Raw genomic sequence first — 23,072 nt, 5'->3', positions numbered from 1 at the left:
GCTCAAATGCTGTTACACCATCTCTCCTTTTTACTTGGTTATTTATTTTTTATCAAAACTGTAAGAACCCTACTCTTTGGGATGCCTTCCTCTCCTCCCTACCCAAATGTGACTGAAACTAGCCAACAGGTTCTGAATGTTGAGGGAAACTAAGGACAGATCCATGTATAAAGTGATGGGTTTTCCACAGTAAATCATGCTAATCTCTTTTCACAATTGAAATATGCAGAAAGCATCACAGAGTTATTGTGTAAAATGGAAGAGCTCAAAAGACAGCTTGGTTACAAATATGGTAATAGGTCAGCTCAACAAGGGTTGAAGAGCAAGGATGACAGGAGGCTGAAGGAACAGCAACAAAGCCTCACATTTTCAACAGAAGAGGAAGCAAATAAAAAGGCCAAGAGGCAAGGAGAAGCCACAGTAGCAAAAATACTACTAATCAACTCCCACCCATGATATTTTAACTGAATTCAGCTGTTTTGAAATTATCTTCTTGACATCTTCTGCCTGCTTTTGCGCAGGCAGGCAAGCTTCTAAGAGTTTCCTAAACCACAACAAACACATGATAAAGCATTATGAACCCTTTTTCACTGAATCTGTTTTTTACAAAAATATTAGCTATCCCCTGAGGGAAAAGCAAATGATGAAACAGCTGAGGAAAAGACAACTCATTTTCTCTGTTCATTTCCCTCCCTGCTTCTGATCTACTTTAAAAGTAGGTGAACTGGAACCAGAAGACCAAAGGGTCATCTCAGCACACAGAAGTCTTCTTTTCCAAAGAGTTGTTGGGAAGTAATAAAGAGAAATCAATACTGCAAGATGTTCATTGTGAAAATTTTGGCTCTCATTGGGGAAGGAATCCCCATGTCCCGGATTGTGCTATAGGAAATCACACCAGGATTATGCAATCTGCTGGAAGCATGGAGTCAACTGAACACTAGAGATTGTTTGCTCGAAAGCAAAAAGGGTAATCACAGTTCTTAGGAGAGCTATTATTTAAATTAAGTTTATTTTCACTGTCCAATTCTTCACAGCAGGTTAGTCCACTCACCACTTCTCACCACTACAAGTGACTTAAAGGATAAGATTTATCAAACATTTGATGGCAATCACCTACAAAAAGAACTGTTCATATAAATTATTTTCAGATCCCTTTGTTCTGCCTTGTATTTTCAGCACTCGGGATACATGCTCTTTCCAGTAAAAGACTAGCCTAGCATTTACTTTACTACAACTTCTGATTCTACAGACCAGGGCAGGAGGCCATAATGAAACCTAGGAAGGGATTTCTAGTACATATTCTAGAACATACAGGAGTTTGAAGGGCCAAGAGTGTACTACCTAAATCAGAGAATACTATATTTACCATTTCATTCCTTCAGGGAGAGGGCACCAGTTTTGAAGTCTGAAGCAAAGAAAATCAACTGTCTGCAAATGTGAATGTTTATTCAGAATTTTCCTTTCTACCCATTAACCTGAAAATGGGAAATATATTGAATGAGAAAATAATCCATTAGTTCAAGGTCAAGACACAGCCCTAAATTTTTTTCTTTAAAAAAAAAACGAGCAAAAAAACCGGAGCACTTTGTGCTGCATCTGTCCTTGCCCAATGATGTGCATTTTAATTTATAGCTATTCAGACTTGTTCCTTCAGAATGTGACACATCCTACGCTAAGCTTGTTTCTGTCAATCATTTTTTGTATGGCATGAGGAATAATATCTTAATTTCATGCTTCGTTACCCTCATAATGAACAAGCCCAAGGAACTCCCTAAAAACAATATTGTATTAGCAAAGTTAGTGAGTCAAACACTAAGCAGGAATACCCACAGCTGATCAAATTAATGAAATTATTTTTGGAAGCACCAACAAACTTGTAATTTAGTACTGAACATCGGTCTCTGCTCGTGGCTGGAGTGAAGTCTTGGTGACAGGAAAAGGGACTGCAGGAACACTGTGGTGCTCCTCACATCTTCCCTTAAGGTGCTCGGTATTGACTTTTAGCAGACAGAACTGCATAGTTAAGCTAGCCAGGGGCCCCAGTTAATGTTGCTGTTTTTGTTTTGCCTGCAAAGTGCCCTGAATGGAGACACCATCACATGAAGCATCAGGAGAATAACACCCTGGACACCAGTGCAGGCACTTTAGACAACAGGATGTCAAATTTTCAGAAAAGTAACAAAATACATGTCCTGTTCTGCAGACAAATTCGTTGTGAGACTGTTACCTCAGGTCGGCTTTTCAGAGAGAAAACTGCATCTCCAGACAGACTGAGCCCACAATGAATTTAAGTTTCTTGCTATGTTACACTAAGGAAAGCCAAACTGACCTGATACACACAGCTCAAAGTGCTGATCTTAGTGATATTCTCTTTTTCCAAGTACAGGCTATAGTTTGTTATATTTTTTTTTTCATAGAACATCAAACTGTACACTTACTCACTGGTGTAAATAACACACACTGGAAAGAAAAACAAGAGAGAGGAAGAGGCTCAGCTTGGAACAAGAACCATCAATTTTCATTTCAAATGTAGCTGAACAGAAGTCTTGAGAGGGAACAGATTAATGATTACAACTGCTAAACCAGGACTTCACTGTAAAGTTATCATCATGTCCAGATGTTGTCTTTGCCTTTGACAGTTTTTTGAGGTTTTCTTACAAAAATACAGACATACATCTAGTCTAAGGGCATCTACATGCATTTAAAATGCCTGTAATACCGTTTAGAAACTGACCTTTATGCATTCTGCACTGCCACTCACCTGCAAAATAATGAATATGGTGATGGGGTTAAAAAAGTTTGTTTAAACAAACAATATATAGCTTACTACTAGTACATAATTAGTACTATGATGCATTCAGTGGTTATTCCAGCAACGCTCTGCAGTAGTTTTCATGTCTACAAGTTGTAATACTGCCCCAGATGATGAGTTTAAATCCATGCAAAATTTGGGTATATTAGATGTGTACTACTGACACTTTTTCATGTATACCATATCTTCTAAAAGTTCATTGCTGTTGGAAACTTTTAAAAATAAAAGTCTCTTAAAAATGGACTTTTCCCCTTGAAAGTATTACATATATCTGATTACTGTGCTGCCAAGCTGAAATGCTCCCTCCATCTTCTATTCCAAAACAGACGGCAAATAATGAGCACCTTGGAATATTCTCCACTTATAGTATTTAGCTTGCGGTTAAGGACTTTCCAGCTTTCTGGGTTAGCACCACATTTCTAGAAAACTGCTACAGATCAAGGAGGACCAGCACAGCTGACATAATTCAGTCTCAAACCAACCTCCCCATACTTAACAGCTCCATGTGTCAGCATGTGTCCTAAACTGAAACATCTCAGATTGAATTTGGCTGAAGAGCAAAGGGATGTGTTTAGGCACAGAAGAGCCTAAAGTGGTCAGAGGCTCCAAAGGTAGTGGAAGCACTATGGCTGCTGAGACAATGAATGAAAAAAGGAATGGTCTTATCCTTTCTTCCCCCCAATTCCTCACAATTGAGACTTTTATATTTTTTCTGTGAAGTGTGTCACCACTCAGCTGGGAGAGGAGACAAAGTGGCAAGATTTTTCTTAATGTTTCTGAAAGTTTACCAGCATTGCACTACTCCAAAATAAACTTCTACCCTGAAAAAATAATCCAATTCTTAAGCAGTTAAATTCACAATCCCTATTAATGAAAGTTAGTCTGTGACATATATATAGTTACTGATTAATTATTCCTTATTTTAACAAGTGTCTGTAGGCCAGAGGCTTTCTATTTCACTCCACATAAAAGTGTATCTGCAGTGGTGTAAAAGACAATTGATTTTAGGGGTTTTTTTCAAACTAAAATTATTTTACACAAAAAGTTTCTTCAGAATGTTAAACAACGGAAGCTACACCTTCTTAAATGTCTTTTGGTAACCTTGCTTATTTCTTTAGAAAAATAATTAACTACTATGTCTCAATTCAACTCTTTACGCTACTTCCCTACATAGGTTCATGTCAGTTCAAAAGTATCAAACATGTAATACTTATTAATTTCAGCCTTCCTTAAATCTGCTTCTTACAACAGTGGCTATGGGATATTCAGTTCTCCTGTAGCCAGAGTGCCACTGTGGGTTAACTTTAATGTCAAAACCCAATTTCCAAAACTCTCCCCTTAGGCTAGCAGCTTGATACACCTTCAGCAAAGTGGGTTGTGCAGAAACACAGATTGCAGAGACTTTGGAAGAATTTTCATTGTCTTGTTTAGAACAAGATACAGGAATGAAATAAAACCACAACTTTGGTTTACAAAGTATAGCTTTTATTATACACACTGCTTAAATGAGTTTTCAAATATAGATTTTAAAAAGTCATGAGTTTTTCAATATATACATTCTGAAATAACATTATCGCATTTACATTTGAAATACTTATTGCTAATATGTTAATATTTTTTGTGTTTTACCAAGTGTTAACTATTAAGTACATTTTAAAGTGTTCAATAGCAATTAACCCATCATTGAAATACCGTCTCTAGATATCCTCTAGTGCATATATGCTTTTGTAGGGATTCAGGCATTACTCTGATTTACAGGTTATGGAGGGCATAAATATGTCTGCTAGGAACCATGCTTAAGTTACAGGACAAAAAAAAAGTGGGTAACCTACTGAAGTGGCACAAATAACTAAGAGAGAAGGTATTGACTCAGTCATAAAGGCTAACAAACTTACATAGTTGGAGCTTCAGTTTTAGTCTTCTCTTGGTCACAGCAAGAATGTGAAATATCAGAAAGTTAATGACTGCCTGGCACACAGCATTCTGGTATAATTACAACAATCTGAGGAATTCAAACAGATTGTGAAGGATTTCATGTGGAACAAATTGTATTAAATACGATTCTTTAATGATATATCATTTTTGAGTCATGGAGTACATCAAGTAATCTTGAGGGGAATCTTCAGGGCACATCAGGCATTTCTTTATATTGATCCTCAATATGTGCCAAGTTAGTTTTATCCTTACACAAACTGAATTTTAGCTTCTTTGTTGGAATTATCAGCAAAAGCACCAACTTGGAGGTGTTTTCTCATTCTAAACAAACTGCTCAGCCACAGCTTCTTTTGAGTAAGGCCAAAGAAACCAGAAAATGGTTTCAACTGATGCACATACCAATGAACAAGTAGTGAGATTCTATTAATGATCTCCCAGTCTCTTGCTTTCTTTCCCAGTGTCATTCTCAAATCAACCTTGCCACATCTGTACCTTTCTACAACACTGCAACCTGAATTCAATAAATCAACCCTTCAAGAGTAGGACTTCCTTTAACTGCTTCATACAGACTCTAATGTGGCACTGAATAGCAGTGCATGTTTTGAAAATAGATTCAAAATGGTTTTTAATATATTTTTCACTTGTATTTTCGTTTTCCTCAAATCTGAGTATCACTGATTCGCAATCAACGTAAGAGAGCTGATTTATATGCAATTCTTGTTGCATCACTGCAGATAGAGGATATTGAGAAAGAAGTACAGTCCATCAATTCAACACTTTCATTTTCCACCGTTAGTTTACCTTTAAGTTATGGGGCAGAAAGAAGGCAACATAGGTTAATTGTGTTACACAGAAAATCTAATAATGACCTAATATGATCATTAATAATGATCTAATAATAATGCAGTTTTAGAGACATGGAGATTTAGAGGTGTGAAATTCTAGAGCTCTACAAAGTCATTTCAGCAGAATCAGAAACGAATCTGACCTGATGCAGCATAGAAGCTGCAAGGATCTCACGATTCATTTCCATGGGGGAAGGGTTCAGGTTGAAAGACACTGCCTGTCCAAACTTTACAGAAGAGAACACAGAGGATCTTAGTTCTTAAAAACGCCATCAGATAATCCATGTCACCCATGTGATCCACACAAAACCATTGTCCGCCAAAGCTCCAAACACATGAGCACTTAACAAAGCTTTCCAAAGGTTGGAATCAATCTCTTCAGTCACTGAATGAAGATTCATTATCAGAACTGTCTTCTGCTTTGCCATCATCTCCCCAGGCAGGCACAGGGGCATCTGGGGTCCTGCAGGCAACAAAAACATTCCGTGCTGCAAATCCGGCCGAGAACACAAGCAACTCAGCACGTAACACCAACGTCCTTGCACCACAACATTTAACACATTAACTGTTTATGGTTCACAAACTCACACCTCAGTGGTATTGCTTCACCTACAACTGGAAGGCAAACACTAGAAACTGTAACTCACTGGACTTCAAAACTCTGTAGACACCAGTGTGAATGCATGCCTTTGATGCCATCAGAAATGATGACAGGTCATTAAGAAACACTTGTAGAAAGAGTTGAAAGCAGGCAATAATGATTAATTCAATTTTTTTTTCAATCTTCAGAGGTTCTAGGGCTGAAAGGAACATTCTGTACACCATTGAGCAGTGTAAATAGTACATGAAAAAAATAAGACAGGAAATGAACAATATTGTATCCAACTAAAACTGCAGGGATAATTTAGTGAAGCAAAAAAGAATTACTCAGAGTGGAATTTGGCTAGAACATTGGGTTAAATGTGACATGCAAGAACAGCCATGGGATTTTTATTGACTACAAATGATCAGTCCTCTTGTATTTAGCTTTAAAGAGAATATTTAGGATGGATCTTAACACTGTGGCAAAATGTTTGCTTGGGGAACCTACTGGAAATGAAGGTGAGACAAGCAAGCCATCTAAAGACTAACTAATATTACTGCCTGAAGATGCTGGCTCTCCATGGACTCTTCCTCCTATGTATATAATGAATTTGACATACAAGCAATACAGAGCCTGATAAAGGCTGAAAGCAAGGTAGAAAATACACATTTAATTTTACTTGGGGAAAAATGATATTCAGAGCAACTTACTTCCTGCATGACAGTTAACATCTCTTGGATAAAATATTGCATTTTAAACTAAGCTGACAGTTGTATTAATCATCCTGTTCTTATTTATCTTGGGGGTATAGAATTTCTTTTCCAACATTAGTTCTGTTTAGTATAATTTCTCTGCTGGGAATGCCTAAGGCAACTTCAAAGTGCTCCTAAACATTTTCAGTGCAGAGATGAGAAGTGTGTTGAACTGCAGAAGAGCCTTCTCCCTCCCCCCTGCACACCTCTAAAACAAATGAAGAAAGCATTTGCTTTCTCATGCAAATATCACTTCACAATATTATTCCTTGTTGCTACAGTAATGACAAAACAGAAGAGCTGTGCAAAGACATGTGATCTGGAGAGACCAGTGCAAAACCTCTCTTTTATTAAGAAGAGGAAGATGGTGATGAATTCCTTTAGTTCATGAGAGCAGGACAAGCTCTTCCGGAACTGAAGACAGGCAAGAGAGGAAGGATAAGAAACGAAAGGTAAATTGGGAGCTTGATAGAACAGGCAGTTACCAAAAGCTGTAAAAAGTTGATAAAGGAGCGATACAGAGGTGGAAAAGTCAAGAGGAGAATGTAGAAACTATATTGTGTCATCAGAATTAGCACATCTACAGCCACAAATAACCCATGCTCAGCCAATGGCCAGGGGCTGGGGGAGTCTGCAGTAAGTGACTGAGCACAGAGCCAGTGCATTTTCCTAATTTTCTCTGGGACTGAGCAATTGGACCTAAGGAAGTAGAAGACCCAAGAAATGTGGTGTGAATGGCAAGGTACATTTAAAAGAAGAAGCCTATAATATCAAGAAAAGACAGCAAGAAAAATGAAAGGTCACCCCTGATATCTTAACATGTTCCACATTATGCACTTTGCCAAATAATTAGCTTTCTTTAACCAGTTTTCAAACCAATAACATTTTAAAGAAAATCTGACTAAGCATTACTGTTGCACAGATCTTTGAAGATGGATTTTGAGATCTAACCCCAAACATATTGTGTTCCTCAATCCACAGTAATGTTTCTGTCTTAATGCAAAACAGACAATCCAAAAGCAAACACTTTTTTAAAAATAGCTTTTGAAGTTTTAAACTGTTACATTTTGTTTTATCTACTATAAAAATCTACCCAAACATGAAGAAATGTAAACATTTATAGAAAGTTGTGGATTTGAAAGCACAGCAAAAAATACAATACATTTAACACAGATACAGAAAACCCATGTTGGCTAAACCTATCTCCAACTTGCACAGGGTCTTTTTTTATTTCTCATTCAATCAGTAAAAATAAAAGCAACTGATTTATAACTACTTCAGGCTTATCTAGACCTGGAAGTAGATGGGAGCTAAAGTGACTCATCAGGTTTATTTTATTTAACAAGTAGCTAGTTTCAGATTAAGCCTTTACAAAATGTAAAAAGACTTCACTGGAAAGGAAAAAATGGGCTTTTTAATACTGTGACAGTTTCTGAAAAGAATGCAACAATACTTCACACATTTTGGTATCTATAATGTAAGAATGAAAGTTAATACTTTCATCAGTTTAACAAATTCTGTGAAATAATACAGTAGAACCAAATTAAATGCCAGCTGTAAATTAAGACTAAAATTAATGTTTATGGCCAGACAAGAAGCTTTGAAAATGACTATCTATTCTTAGTAGTCTTCACATCAGATTAACTCAATCAACAGCCAAAATTTTAAAATGCTGACTTCAATTTACACTGTCAATTTTGAAGTTATGCAGTACACTACATTTACTCAGGTTATCTGGAAACAACTGTGTTGTCCCTCATGCATGCAGCAAAATAAGACTGAGTTTGCTCTCACTTCTCTACAATAATGACATTTTCTTATTGGAGTGTTGAAAGTAAGTATCTGGGAAAAACCTCACAGTCTAAACAGGGCAGTTAAAATGGCTACTGACCTTTTATTTGAGTCCTCATTGCTAAGTGCACATTGTCAAAAATGCTAGCTTGTCACTGCTATAGCTCACAATACCTTGAACAACCTTTTCTAAGCACATGTTTTTCCAAGTTTTTTAAACACACAGCTGCACTGCAGCCCTACTGGGAGTCACAAATTACTTACTCGAGAAGATCTGGATTTAGCCCCTCAGAAATCATTTTGTTTCGTATTGCCATTACAGGAACACCCTGTGTAGCAGGAAGAAGAATAATTTAAAACTACTGGACACAAACAGATGAGTTAAATAAACCACACTTTCATATAAATTTATGCATGTCACTTGTCAAACAACAGCATGGAACAATAATCTCAGTTACCATCAATATGTACTTAGAAGCAAGAAACGATTGAGATTAAAGGCCCTTTTAATCCATCTTATATTTATGACAAAACATCTAGAGAAATTTGCAGGGAGAGAATCAAGACTGGATAGATATAATTGCAATTCATACAGACAAAATCATGAAGCTGAAGTTATCTGTATGGGTAAGAATGTGGAGAAAGCACAAAGTATCACAAAGACAGCAGTGAAGTTGTGCTAGGAAAGACTTGGGTATGCTGAAGGTATACCCAAGAGAGAGAGGAAAACCAGGAAGATCTGCTACCCCTCCAGAAGAATCTCTTAAGGAAGTGCTAAAAACTGGAAAAGTCTAAAAAGCATGGAAAAAAAGGCAAACAGGACATGAGAGCAGAAGCACAGTTTAAAAGTGACTTCTCTGAATACAACTGCTTGTGCTGTCAGGCTTGAATCTTCTATGACTTGTGGACAGATTTCAGCCAAGTATCTACATGTTAAAAAAATTCCTTCCCTTCACTGCAAGTCCTTCCACAACTTCTGCACTTTATTTTATTCATCAGCACCTAAACATCCTCTTATCTTGGATCACATATCCGAGACCCACGTCCTCTCATGAGGACATTCCAACAAACTGCTGCTACGTTTCCACTAGAGTTGCTCAAAGGCAACTTGTTGCTTTGCCATCTCTTGTTGGAAACCATCAGAAATACCATTTGGACCACTCCATGCCAATATAAAATATCAGAAAAAAAACCCCCATCACCGAATGAGGATACAATTTCTGGTTCAAAAGGGACAAAGTTAGGTGGTCTAAGAAATTCTAAATGAAAAATGGTGTAAGACTAGTATATTTTTTGCAAAAGCAGGTAAAATAGTGCTGAAATAAAGGGCAGCTATGACTAATGATACAGAGAAAGATGTGATTCTAGTTCCACAGTAAGAATCATAATCAAGGCTTGTGCATGAGCACTGTGGAACAGCACACATAATTCTAGCAATCTATCAGGCATAATGTCAAAAAACAGTCACTCAAATAGTTGCAATGTAATAGCTTGAAATAAAAGAACATCTCAGTACTTCATAACTAATATTTTTTGTTTGTGCATTACAAACCTGAATATTTTTAATATTTATTCGAGTATTTCATGAGAGTTTAAAAATTCAGTTGTTCTAGTATAGATTTGGACACCAGGGATTGTGTGTCTACACTCTGTCTTGTACTAATGCTTTGCCACTGCTTGACTGCTCTTAGGGTACCTTTCCCCACCTCAGAGTCACTGATGAGTTGTTTACACATCAACTCAAACCAGGTGAAAGGAACTGAGTCAGATCAGGCAAAGAAGAATTCATATTTGATTTCAATCAAAGGGAATTTGGTAAAGGACTTCTAAGAATAGGTTGCTTTTATGTTCACACTTGGAGTATGTTTTATTTCAACACTGTGTGCATTAAAATCTGTGACAAAAAATCCTCTCAGCACCCTCATATATTACAGATTCACAAAACTAATCTGAAATTTAGTCACAATGCCCTTTCAGACTTCTTATCTGAAGCAAAACAATTAAGATTGTACCTATATCTTTTTACAATACAATTAGGGCATTACAATTACTTTACTTTTCATGATTTCCTAAATTTTAAGCTACAAATATGGTACTGCTTTTCTACGATTTCTTGGAATATTGCTGTAAATTTTAAAAAGTAAGAATTTAGTATCCTCAATTGCACTCCACCAAAATTAGTTTGTCACAATTTCATAGAAGAGCTACTTTTAGTGTAGAATGGTGCTCTTTTATACTACAAACATTGTGAGTAATAAATAAATTATCAGTTCAAACAAATCTTCAGCTAGAAACTTAATTTGGGAAAATAAATGACACTAACTGAAATACTTGACCGGACAAGGAGACAAGTTTGGCAAATACAAAAACACACATTAATTTGTAGTATGTTAGTTTGACTTTCCTACCACACTGTTTACAACTGGCAGAGGAGTCACCAGGAACTGCCAGTACACAGGAGAAATGTGGAAAGTGAGATCTCACTCCTCTAGCAGTTACAAAAAAAAAATAAAAAAAAATAAAATCAAAGTAATTAGACCATCCAGTGCTTTCAAATCCACTTTGAAATCTGGCATTAAATTGATACAGTAACATAGTGTTCTATTCTCTGCTACTATCCCACTGCTAGGTTTTCCAAATGGTTTGTAATAAGCTATCCATAAAGTGCCAATTCGTGATTCAAGTGAAAAATAAGGTTTGGAATATCATTCAAGGGATGAAGCAGACCAATTGTAATAATTTCTCTGAAGACTGAGTGAAACCATGAAGTTAGTTTTAACATAAGCAACATTTAATTAATACTATGACATAGTCATACTTTCCTGAATTATAATATATATTTTAGTGGAAAATTTCCACTGACAAATTGAAAATAAATTGAAATAAACTCTTTGCTTCCAATCTCATTTTTAAGTTTGTGGAGGTGAAATGACCTCTTAAAAATATCACAAATAGCCTCCTTCACATTGTTGTTCCTTCATTAGATTTCAAACATGTTAATATTGAGATTATTTCTAATTTATCTGTAGCACAGACCACAGATAAAGGCATAAACAAAACCTGCATCATGAGTAACAGGAAACTGGAGTGGAACCAGATAGTGAAGCAATCCTTGTATCTCTATTTTGGTCCTTACAGAAATATAAAGTATTTCTGTTCTGGACTATACTTGCAAAGCTGTACTTTGTACCCTACAGTAAAATCAGACTGTAATCAGTCTGTATGCAGGGAATGACTCCAATTTGCCAGGACAACTCCACTTTCAGTGGCATCTTCTGTGCCTCCGGCTAATATCACTTTGCATTTACACATTTCACACCTTCAGTTCACAAGTCTACCAGCAGAATTATGTAGAAAGATCTTGCCAGAAGCTGTCTGATGGAATATATTACATTAATTCATTTATTAGAGAAGATGTGCTAGAATATTGTGATGTTATCCTACCTTAAAGATTACTGTTGCAATACATGTTTTCAGACATTTAAGGTTCACTTACAGCTGTGTAGTGCATTCCACCAAAAAATAACATCCTAGCCAAAGAATGACATGAGAATTGACTTACCACTTGTACCATTTTGAGATATCTGGCATATCTTGGATCCTTGGCCACAGTTGTGACATTTTCTGTTACCACCTCTGTTTTCTGTAAGCCTTCTTCTTGTATATTGTTCTGCTGTATGTGAAGAACAAACCCTTTCATGGTTAGGTGTACACACCACATCCATGGAGAGATTCCAATCCATAAAGGTGGGTATTTTAGGTAAAGTGCAACTCTTCTTCATCAAGATTATTCTAATCTACACTCACAAAATTAGAGGTTTCCTAGAGGTATGAAATCACAAAATCCAGCTCTTTTGCTGTTCACTGTTACAAGAGTGTCTTTCTACTTTTAGATACAATTTTAAGCTATTGAACATAAAATACCAGAAAGTCCCTCATAACCCTGATAAGTTGTATTTAATGAATAAAACAGTACTAAAGGTAAATGGTCTTTTTATAAAAAATACTTATAAGGAGTATTATCTATAAATCTCCTCCAGTAGTCCACTGCCTTTTTTCCTCAAAATACTTGATTCCCTGGCAAAGGTTTCATACAGATCATGTGACATCTGAACCATACTTTTGAGTATAAATCATTACTTAAAGGATAATGTAATGAAATCAAAGATTCCTTGAAAGTATTTAATTTAAAATAAATTAAAAATGACAAGAAGTTTGAGCACTATTAAAAGAACACAGAAAGTGTATTTTTTCTACAAAACTAATCACCTGAAAGCAGCACTGGGAAGATCCTTTCAGAAATATAAAAACTTTATATACTTATATATACCTTATATACTTTAATATCTGACAGGATGAACATTTTAAAGAAAATTAACTCATGGTGAGTCATTATCTAATGTGGCTGGAACATGCAATGCTGTCCAATGTCTCTCCTATGCTGCTGCCTGTAAATCAGAGTTACAATCTTTGACAGGCAGGCAAAAGCAGCAGAGTGCTCCAGCTACTGCTTCTCCACAGCAACTGCCATCAAATAAGATAATGAGCAGAGATTAGAATTGAGGATTCCATGAGAAGATACTCTAAGAGGAAACCAGGAAAAGAACTCCATCTACAAATGGGCCAGAAATCCTCACTTAACTAAGTGGTGATCATGGGATTTAAATGTCTGGGTTAAAAAAATCAACCAACCACACACAATAAACTCCCCAGAATGACAAAAAGTTAGTTGCAGGGATAGTATGCTTGTAATAAGCTGGCATTTTCTGTACATGGTAGATAATATACAGGAAACCTTCAATGTAATAAAGTCTTTAGAATAAAGTATGATAGAAATTCCAATTTGAGCTAAAAGCACACGTTCTGAAGAAAGGAGAAAAGAGCTGCAATGATGTGATTTGAACTGTTATTTTCATACATGACCTTCCCATACCTCTGATATAATACATGTTCATATTATAGTGTGATTGAAGAAGAGGAAGGAGAAATTTAGCATTAGATTTGAGTTAGTTATTATTTAAGTCACACAGTTAAGAAAGGGTATAGCCTTTCATGTTTTAAGTCACTTGTTAACAGTGCCAGGGGAGAAAAGCCTAATCTTAGACTTTCACAGTTGATTGTTCACTTCCAGAAGACTTGCTTCTTCTGTCTCCTTCAAATGACATTAAAAACTTGACCTGGAGAGCTCTATTCCTTCAAAGTATGATCTGTGCTTCATTACTTACTCCAGACTGAGGTGATGCAGCTGTCTGTTGATCTGTAGCAATCTGTGCCACGGGACCATTTGTAACATTCACATTTTCACTGGACACTTCAAATTTGACATCTTCTAGGCCAGGAATTGAGGATAACTAAATGCCAAAAACATCATCAAATAAGCAATGAGCCATTTGAAAGTCTACATGTACAACAAAATCTGCATCATGCTGCTTACCACTTACTGACCAGATAGGTTTTACATTAGTAAAATTTTAACTCTTTGCCCCTAGTTTTGGTATTTTGATAGGGGGGGAAAAAAACCAAACCTGTCTATTCAGCTGCCTTCTACAACAAAAACTTTCATTGTTAACACAGGGCTGCAGAGTAGGAAAGGCTTCTACACATTCCCAGCATATTGCTACTGCACTTATCAAGCACATGAGAGCCATGCAGTCTCTGCTACTTCCCCTACAGTGAAAGAAATCATGGCAAGAACAGCTCTATCACCTAACAGATGGGAGACTGGTTACAAATTTTTCAATTTTCTACATCTTTCACTTTTTTTAAGGAAATGCTGTGAGTGGATATTAAACACACCACAAATCTATCTGAAGGAATTTCTATTTAACATGATTATGAAGAACTGTGCAAAAATCATCAATTCGGATCATTCCTAAATATTTTGAAATAAATAAGAGTTAGTAAGCTCTGTTTGTATTATTACACTATTTTTTCTCCACAAAGATCTTAATGAACACTTTCAAAATATCCCACCCTTGCTCCCAGAAAAGCCAACAAAATTGCCTCCATCATTATTCGAAGAAGAACTTGTTAAAATTTTATACTAGTAATTTATTGACTTTGGAATTTTATTCGTTTTTTTTCTTCTAGTAAACAGCATACTGTGTTTCCTATAGAGGACCACAGATTATATCCTTTTGTCATTTCAGTTAAAGAAGCTATATCAAACACACTTACATTAGCTTAGATCCAGTTCAGGTCACATTTCAATATCAGAAGATTTATAAGGCTTCTATCTAATTACTTATATCACCTGAAGTCCTTACAGTCCAGTAACATACAAAGATACTTATGTTTTACAAAGGGGGTAAGAATTTCCTTGTCAGAGTTTGTATGGCAAAAAGTGCTCCTTTTCTGTTCCACATGCTTAATAAACTCAAATTTTCCACTAGGTACTGTTGATTCCTTACTTCTGTATCAACTACATATTCAAATGTTACCATTCAGTATAAGTAGCAAGGCATGCAAAACCAGGATTTTTGATATCAGGATTTTATATTAGCTCCTTTAAATCCTTATGAAAACTTATTTGCTCGATTCAGGCCATAAAAAAGAAGGTAGTTCACATAATCCAGGAGGTTGTCACTGTTAGAAGATGAAGTCTATATCCATACAAACCTTTGCATCCAGAATATTGAGCGTGGTTTCAATTTGTTGGATACGGAGAGAGAGTGCTGACAATTTCTACAACAGAAAAGAATTAGGATGTGAAAACACTCCCCTATGCACTTGGACATATAAAACAGTTTGCATCTAGTTAAAAAAAAATCACTTTTGTCTTCTCCCTGCTGAAGGCAGAGTACAGTGTAAATGAGATTATCACATTATGAAATAAATGAAGCAATTTCCTTTTTAGTACAGTATCCATGTCCTTTTTAGTACAGTAGCTACAGCAGTACAAATTTTAAATAATTTTACTCTGCAGTTGGTTTTCCCATACAATGACAGAAACAAAAACAGACTATGTACAAAAGAAAGCCAAAGTAAATAAGGTATTACACTGGGTAACTGTAGAATAAAGATAGACATATTGTACTCTTCCAGTTAGCAAAAGATCATTCTTCAAATATCTTTCCAAATGTTGAAGATGAAAAGAAATTATGTGTGTGTATGTAACTGAGCAAATATAAAGAGAAAACCTGTTAATTAATACAGCAGGTGATTCGAAGTCCTACAAAGTCAAAATCCACAAGGAATCAGAACTAACCAGACACTTTATATGCTCCAGGTGCACCTCAATCAAATTTTGACTTTTTTTTTTTTTTTTTAAATGCAACTTAAGTTTTTCTAAATTACTCCATAAGAACTGCCAGTCTTTTAACTAATCACTACCATACTCCACCAGACCTGTTCAAGTGAAGTTGGCTAGAATGCTGGCTGGCAGATATGTACCATTCTGACAGCTTTCTGGCACCTTGGCAAGATTCTGCCTGGCTCTGAAGCAGAACTTTAACACCCTAAGAAAATGGCAGCTCTGCCAACATGCTAGAAAAAGTAGAAGGAGACTGACAGGAGTTAGTCTTTTTGGATAGTGCACTGACTTGTTTACAGATGGTCCTTTGTTCATGAAGAGGAGTCAGTTCCTATTGGGAGGAACTATGTGTCCCACATTTAACTGAGTAAGGGGGAGGAAAGATGTACAAAAGACAATTATGCAATTTTATGGGTCTATTTGACTAGACAAGTGCCAAGAAATTTAGAGTTAAGGATGGAGTCAGCCCTGATTTTGAGTTCCTTGGCTTCTGTTGACTTTTCACATTGAAAACACTTCTGTATTTTATGAATACGAAAAACTTCTCAGGGAGTATATAAAGCAACTATTTAGTCTCTTGGGTAACAACACATTTTGGTTAACTAATAACTGTTTTATTAGGCAGACTTCACAGTGCTGCTGCGTGCTCAAAGTGGCTTTAAATATACGTGTTCTGATTTCCACAGCGCCTGTGGACGAGGGAATACTGAGATCAGGTGACAACTGAGTTCTGTACAACTGACAACAGCATCATCAGGCTGTTAAACTGTCCCACCTAGCAAGTTACAACAAGTTCAAAAACCTAGGAAAAATGACTTTTTTTTCTTCTGAAGCTCCATATATTCATATAGTAGCCAAATTTTATAACTGTCACAGGCCTGACTCTAAACTCCACCAACAAATAACAGAATTTCTCAGATTACATAGCTTAGTCTAATTGGAGTTGACTGTTGCCCTAGTTCAGCTGGCTAGAGCTGTATAGCATTCTTTGTTGAATAAACTAATGAAAAAGTACAAAATACCTCTGAAGACAAAAAGGTTATACTCAAAGCCACATTAGAAAATACCCTTTTTACAAGGAGGACTCTTGTCCTGTTCAGTGGACAATTCTAATCTTGTCAGTCTGGTGTATTTCCATTGACTCTAAAGTCATCACATAAACTTACTAACCTAAATATTTTTATTTTTCTCTCTTTACAAGAAACTGAAGTTAAGGGCTTCATGTTCTATACTAATCACTTGACAGAAGTGTCCTTTTTTTCAACAAAAAAACCAATGTACATTCAGTGCTTAGCGTATCACTCTTTTAAATTAAAAGTGGTAAAATCTGAAAGTACATTTTGATGCACCACAGGAACACAGCATCCTTCTTTCATAACAAACAAGAGCCAGAGATGAAGCTGCTCAGAATAAATTCCCTGTATCAAAAAGTTCAAAGACTGTGCCAAATGCAAAAGCTTAAGGAAACAGGACTGAGTGTAGCACAATCAGGAGTTCATGTGGCTCCCTTGGGGAAAAATTCTGTCTTAAGCACTTGAGGCTCAAGGGAAACCTTGAATGGAAAGCAGACTACATTTTTTGGTTTAAGCTACCAGTATTACTGCATCAAAACTATTTAAATGAATGGTTCTCATTTCTTGAATTTTTTTAATTGTATAAAGGGACAGCTGGGAAAATAATAAACATACCTCTTCACAAACAGTAGAAAAGCGGTTGAGAAACTGCACTGTGTGAACCACAAACTGGTTTAGAAATGCTACAGTTCTTTTCTGCTGAATAGCAGGAACCTGCATTAAAAATATAAGAAACTTAGGTTACACTTCAATATCAATTTTCACATTTGGATTGAAATATCTGTTAAAAAATGCACATTTTTTTAGAAGAAATTATTTGGAAATCTGTCTTAAGTGTGCTTGCTATGAATGCATACATACACAAACCATTTTCTAATACACATATGCATTCATACAAATCCTTTGCCACTAAAAATCTAACATGAGAGCTGAGAATTTACAAGAAGTTACATAGAAAAGACAACAAGACCCACAAAATGAAGGATTGTTATCTTAAAAAAAACCACCTTTAGATGAAATTGTAAATATTCTTAAAAATCAGTGTTAATGTTTTTTAGAAACACTGAGGAAATTAGATCAGGAGTTTAAGAATGAAAAGCAAACTTGGACAGCCATACTAATACTCAGTTACAACACCACGGCCAAAACTAAAGTTTAGTGATGCTGCTGTCTAAGTATTTAGTGGCTAACCTACTGGTTCTCATTTAGGGTACCCAAAATTACCTCCAAATCAGTTTCAATGCTTACATACTTTTCAGCCTAAAATGCAGAATCTCATGTTTGCCAAAAACAATGGTGGTCACATACGTAACACAGAGTTGGCATTTTTATTTAAACCATTACAAAAAACTGGAATCAGGAACTTTCACACAAAAGTTTATGAGTAAAATTTTAGTGCCTCAGGCTTAATAACCTTGGACAACTGTTTTAAGTCTTAACCTTCGCAGATGAAATTAACCTATGAAGTTGCCATTGATTTAAGTGAAAGATTTACAAGTAATATTATTGGCAGTCAAGATTCTGCTGCACTTTTATTGTGAATACAGTGACACTCTGGTCTTCACCTCTTCTTTAGTGGCTGATTTACCAGTCGTCCAATATACAATTCACTATGGCCATCTTAAAACATCCTGACTTTTTTGTGAGACTTTTGTTGCTACCATCTCGAGCCTTCAGCCTTCGCACCTGCTGAAGTTCAGTTCTGTGGTTCCAAAATTCACCAAGCAGTGCTTATGATCTTAGCAGAAATCTGTGGGGTAGCACAGAGCATGGAAAAAGCACTGGGTCAACTGGAATTGTCCTGCCTTTATGCTTTGTATTGAGAAGACTAAGTTTAAAAAGAAAGTTTCTGCAACATTAAAAGAAATGAATAAACAGCTTCGCACGGCATTTGCCTCCCAGATGGGTGTCCGAAACGGCTTCGCCTTTAAATACAACGTTATCACAGCACTTGCAGCAAAAGGCCTCCGGAAAGAGCTGGAGACACAAGTGAGGAGCAGAGCCCGCTCGTTCCCGGGTACGAGGGCGGCACCGTCACCGCACGGGGCGCTCCCCTCGCCCGCTGCCGCTGGGCCGGGAGCCGGGGGGACGCGGGGCTCGCCCAGCACCAGGGCCAGCGCAGCCGCCGCCGGGGAGGAGCAGCGGCAGCCCCGGAGCGCCGGGCGAGCGCAGCCCGTACCTTGGTGAGGTCAATGCCGGAGCCCACGATGGGCAGCCCGTCCTCGTCCATGCCCGCGGGCCGGGGCGGGCGCGGCCCCGCTGCGCTGCTCGGCCGCGCTCCGCAGCCGCGGCCCGGAAACAAACCCCGAGCTCCGCGGGGCGGGGCGCGGCTGCTGCCCCGCGCTTCCTCCTGGGAAACGCAGTCCCAGGCCGCAGTCCTTGTGGCCGGCTGTGCCCCGGGAGAAACGCCGAGGATAAACCCCGAGCTTCTGGGGTGCCTTCTTGGGCACCCGCTGTGCGAGGCAGGTGGTGACAGCCGCTGAGGGGCCCGGCCGTGCCAGGGGTCGCACCCAGCGCTCCCCAGGCCTCGGGACGCAGGCCTGCTTAGTGGTGTCTGGGAACAGTGTCGTCCCCTGCGGCCAAACGTCAAGGAAATAATGAGAAAAGTCAGGGAAGGAAGTGTTCCTGTGCTCATACGCGTAATTTGAGTGGGGAAGTGCCACACTTTGGATGTGGGGAGTAAAAATAAGGAGCATTGAATGGCCCTGGGTTCTTCTGAAAAAGACATATTTGGGGTCATCTGGAGTCTCTGTTTACAGAAGTAAATCTAAATAGATTTTTGTGGATTTCCGTATTTAGTGGGAGTTCTCCACAGTTACATCTAAATACCGCTCCACTTAATAAACCCTCCTAAATTCAGTTAAGAAACCATCATACTCAGGCTGTCAGGTGGAAACTTCTCTTGTGATGAAATTAATAAAGGCGCACTAATTACTGTAATACTTTGAAGATTAGATCCCAAATGTAGTATGCTAATTTTGGTTTAAAATTTACCAAAATTCTCAGTTTACATCCAAATCATTACAGTTTGCCAAAGCATTCTAATAATCCATATACAGAATCAATAGTGGCTGTACACAGAGCACTTATTTACTCAAGTTGCCATAAAATTCTATTTACTGAAGCAGCTTTTTTTAGCTTTATTACTTTCACAATGTATTTATTAGCCTGCTGTTATATGGACATCATTATTACTCACCAACTAAGACTGTGTAGCAAAGCTTTTTGTCTATACTAATTGAATTATTGAATAACTTGTGATTCATACTCTGCTTTGGACCACTGACATGTTGTTGGCTCAATTTCTTGCGTCTCCCAAAGGAAGAGCAGCAGGCTAACCTACAAAATTCAGCGGGTTTAGCTTTCAATTCCTAGCTTACAAGAGTTGTGCAAATTTGTGTTGGGCAATGGAGCTGTTTGTTTAACTTATTTACTTTGCCACTTTAATTACCTTAAAATTCCAACTAAATTCAAGAAGAACCAATTTAATTTATGATAAAGTGTCTATAATACAATTTTTCCAGGCAGTGAAACTGGAAAATGAATGTAAATGCATAGTCAGATCTTATCTGAATGTCTTGGTCTGTAAAGCTGGATAAGAAATCTCCCAAGAATATGCTTTTTCGTGAACTTTCTGGTACTTCCTGCTTTTAATTTGCTCAAAAATACTGCATGAAAAAGTGCAACACAGCACTTTTTCCTCCCAGCTGGAGTTAGGAAATGCAGGGTATGAAAAGTGAAAAAGAGAGAACAGAGGAAAATGATCCAAATTTTCCAAAACCTCTTAAAAATGTTTTAATTGAACTAACTTGTTCAGCTGCAAATATAAATGACTGGACTCCCAAGGAGAGGATTTATAAAAAATAATTGAGTGATAACATTCAGATTTATAGTGTGAATGGTTTGAAAATGTATTTTTTTACCAGCACCCATGCTGGATGATAAATGTCAGACGGAGGAATAAGTACTGTACTGTATGTAATTGCTGGCAGTTGCCCTATGCATGTGTACATACACATGCTGGCATTTAAAGGCCCAGTTGTGTAGCTCCACCATCCAGTGAAGGAAAAGATTAAAGTGTGTTTAAAAATTACCAAAATGAAGTTTGGTTGAGTGTTAGTATTTTGAAGATGTCAACTTTCCATATGCTAATGCTAACTTGGATGGGAAAGCCATGTGTACAGAAAACTAATCAGAGCTCTATCTTTACTAAAAAATACCTGACTTGTGATTAGGACACACAGAAAAGTAAAGGCAGGAACACAGGTTTCAAAACGTTGAAACTGATCTGCTCCATATATTGCACCGAATCAGAGCCTCGGGTCAACTTCGAAACAAAACTGCACAAGCTGAGAAAAACTGGCGAGTGCTACTGTAGCTTACAGTGTTCATTCATATGCATCTTGTGTGCTTATACACTGTTACAGGTCCCAGGACACCACATTCTGGTTAGGATCAGCCCAGAACTCAAATAGCTATACTACTGAGAGACAAATTAAACAGAAACAAAGAGCTGGTCCAAAAAAATTTCCAGACGTGGTGTCACCTGATCCTCCACAAGGGGCAATAGTTGTTTTAAATAAGGTGGTCCAATGAACAGCTGAAAAAATCAGTGTGGATTAACATTTGCTTGATTTCCCATGGAGTCTTCTAAATCCATGCTTGCAAAGGGTATTCTAGTGAAGTTTTCCCTATGAAACTGATATTGCCTCAATGATTTTTCTCTATGCTGAATTTAAGCAATGTCCCTCCCAATCTCAACAATTTCAGTGTGCCAGAATTTTTACAAATCTTGCAAACGGTTCAGAGAATTATCAACCCTTCACAGTTAAATAGTGAGAATAAAAATGTTAGGCATTATGTAGCTTTCTTTAAAAAAAAAAAAAAAAAAGAAAATGGAAACTAAATGATAAATGGTTTGCAGTTCTCTGAAAATGTTTTGTCAAGTTTCAGTTTTCCAAGTACTATGCTAAGACAACATGAGAGGATTAACTAATTATTTTGTTCTGTACAAAAGAGCATGGAGAACATGCTAAAAACATTAGCTGCTCATTTTTATTTATTTATTTTTTAAAAAAAATCTATATGACTTTGTTCCAGTATAAAATAAAGAGCCTTGAACTTGGCAAGATCATTCCTGGGTAAACAGTTTTAAGTAGTCCTTAAAAACAGCGTATGAAAAGCAAACATCCTGGTTTCTGAATTAACTGCGGAACAAAAGAATTTCTGTCCTTTGCCCTCTTGGATCTTAGAATTGTAAACCAAAAAAGTCTCACTGAAGAGTGCACCTGCACATAGCTGGTGCAAATCCTTTTCTGTATGGGTCCTGAGTATAGTGGATATATTCTGCAAAGGCAGGAGCTGTGTGAAGTGCGCTCTGAGGACAGAAAAACCCATGCCTGTTTCAGTTTCACTACACACCAAAAGGTTAACAGTGCCTTAGACCAATTCTTCCAGACCCACGAAGATTTTTAGCTACAAGTGAATTAAACCTCCCCTTAAGCCTACTATCTCTGGTCAGACAATGGATACAAGGTAAAGAGTGCTGTTATCTGCTTATTTAAAATTTAGGCACACACCAGTCCACTGGAACGTCAAAGGAACTTTATATTCATTTTAGGTAAACTTTAGTGGCAGCTGGAAAGCAGAAGTTCTCAAGGATAAAGGATTATGAGAAATACAATACAGTCTTACGTTTCAAAAGGTGACTGTAGTCTCACTTTCTGATGTCCTACTTCTGAACTGGTTTTATGTGTCCCATATATATAGGAACAAACGAACGAGTATTTTAAAATAAAACTAAATAAGGATGGCTATGATGCTGTAAGGAGCTGTTATGCTATTTGAAACATCCTGACATCCCTTCACTTGCAAAAGCATGCAAAAAAGATACTTAAGACAGGAGTTATTTCTGTCTTCTTCTTTTACTTCAGTTCTGGGTCTTGTATAGGAAAGACAGGACCAATATGATGTTTCTAGAAAGCAGAATGCCTTTGATTTTCCTGTAAAGACTGGAAGTAAAAGGCTGT

At 37.2% G+C, this 23,072-nt stretch overlaps 1 protein-coding gene across 3 annotated transcripts in view; it reads right to left on the bottom strand.

Annotated features, from left to right (window-relative positions):
* Window positions 1-19,349, bottom strand: part of WASHC3 (WASH complex subunit 3) — a 29,110-nt gene extending 9,761 nt beyond the window's left edge. Inside the window, exons 1-7 of one of the 3 annotated variants that reach the window (XM_015628223.3) lie at window positions 19,223-19,349; window positions 17,659-17,757; window positions 15,337-15,402; window positions 13,944-14,069; window positions 12,281-12,388; window positions 8,983-9,047; window positions 4,276-6,055 (exon numbers count right to left, since the gene is read on the bottom strand). In XM_015628223.3, coding sequence (XP_015483709.1) covers window positions 5,971-6,055; window positions 8,983-9,047; window positions 12,281-12,388; window positions 13,944-14,069; window positions 15,337-15,402; window positions 17,659-17,757; window positions 19,223-19,273 — 600 coding nt within the window. In that variant the 5' untranslated portion in view covers window positions 19,274-19,349 and the 3' untranslated portion in view covers window positions 4,276-5,970. Of the gene's footprint in view, window positions 1-4,275; window positions 6,056-8,982; window positions 9,048-12,280; window positions 12,392-13,943; window positions 14,070-15,336; window positions 15,403-17,658; window positions 17,758-19,222 lie in introns of those variants that run through there. The other 2 variants (XM_015628221.3, XM_033514298.1) reach the window with 2 other exon arrangements.
* Between the last annotated feature and the right edge of the window lie 3,723 nt (window positions 19,350-23,072).

Source organism: Parus major, chromosome 1A, assembly GCF_001522545.3.
Source record: "Parus major isolate Abel chromosome 1A, Parus_major1.1, whole genome shotgun sequence".
Taxonomy (NCBI): Eukaryota; Metazoa; Chordata; class Aves; order Passeriformes; family Paridae; genus Parus; species Parus major.
This window is presented reverse-complemented; position numbering and strand designations above follow the sequence as displayed.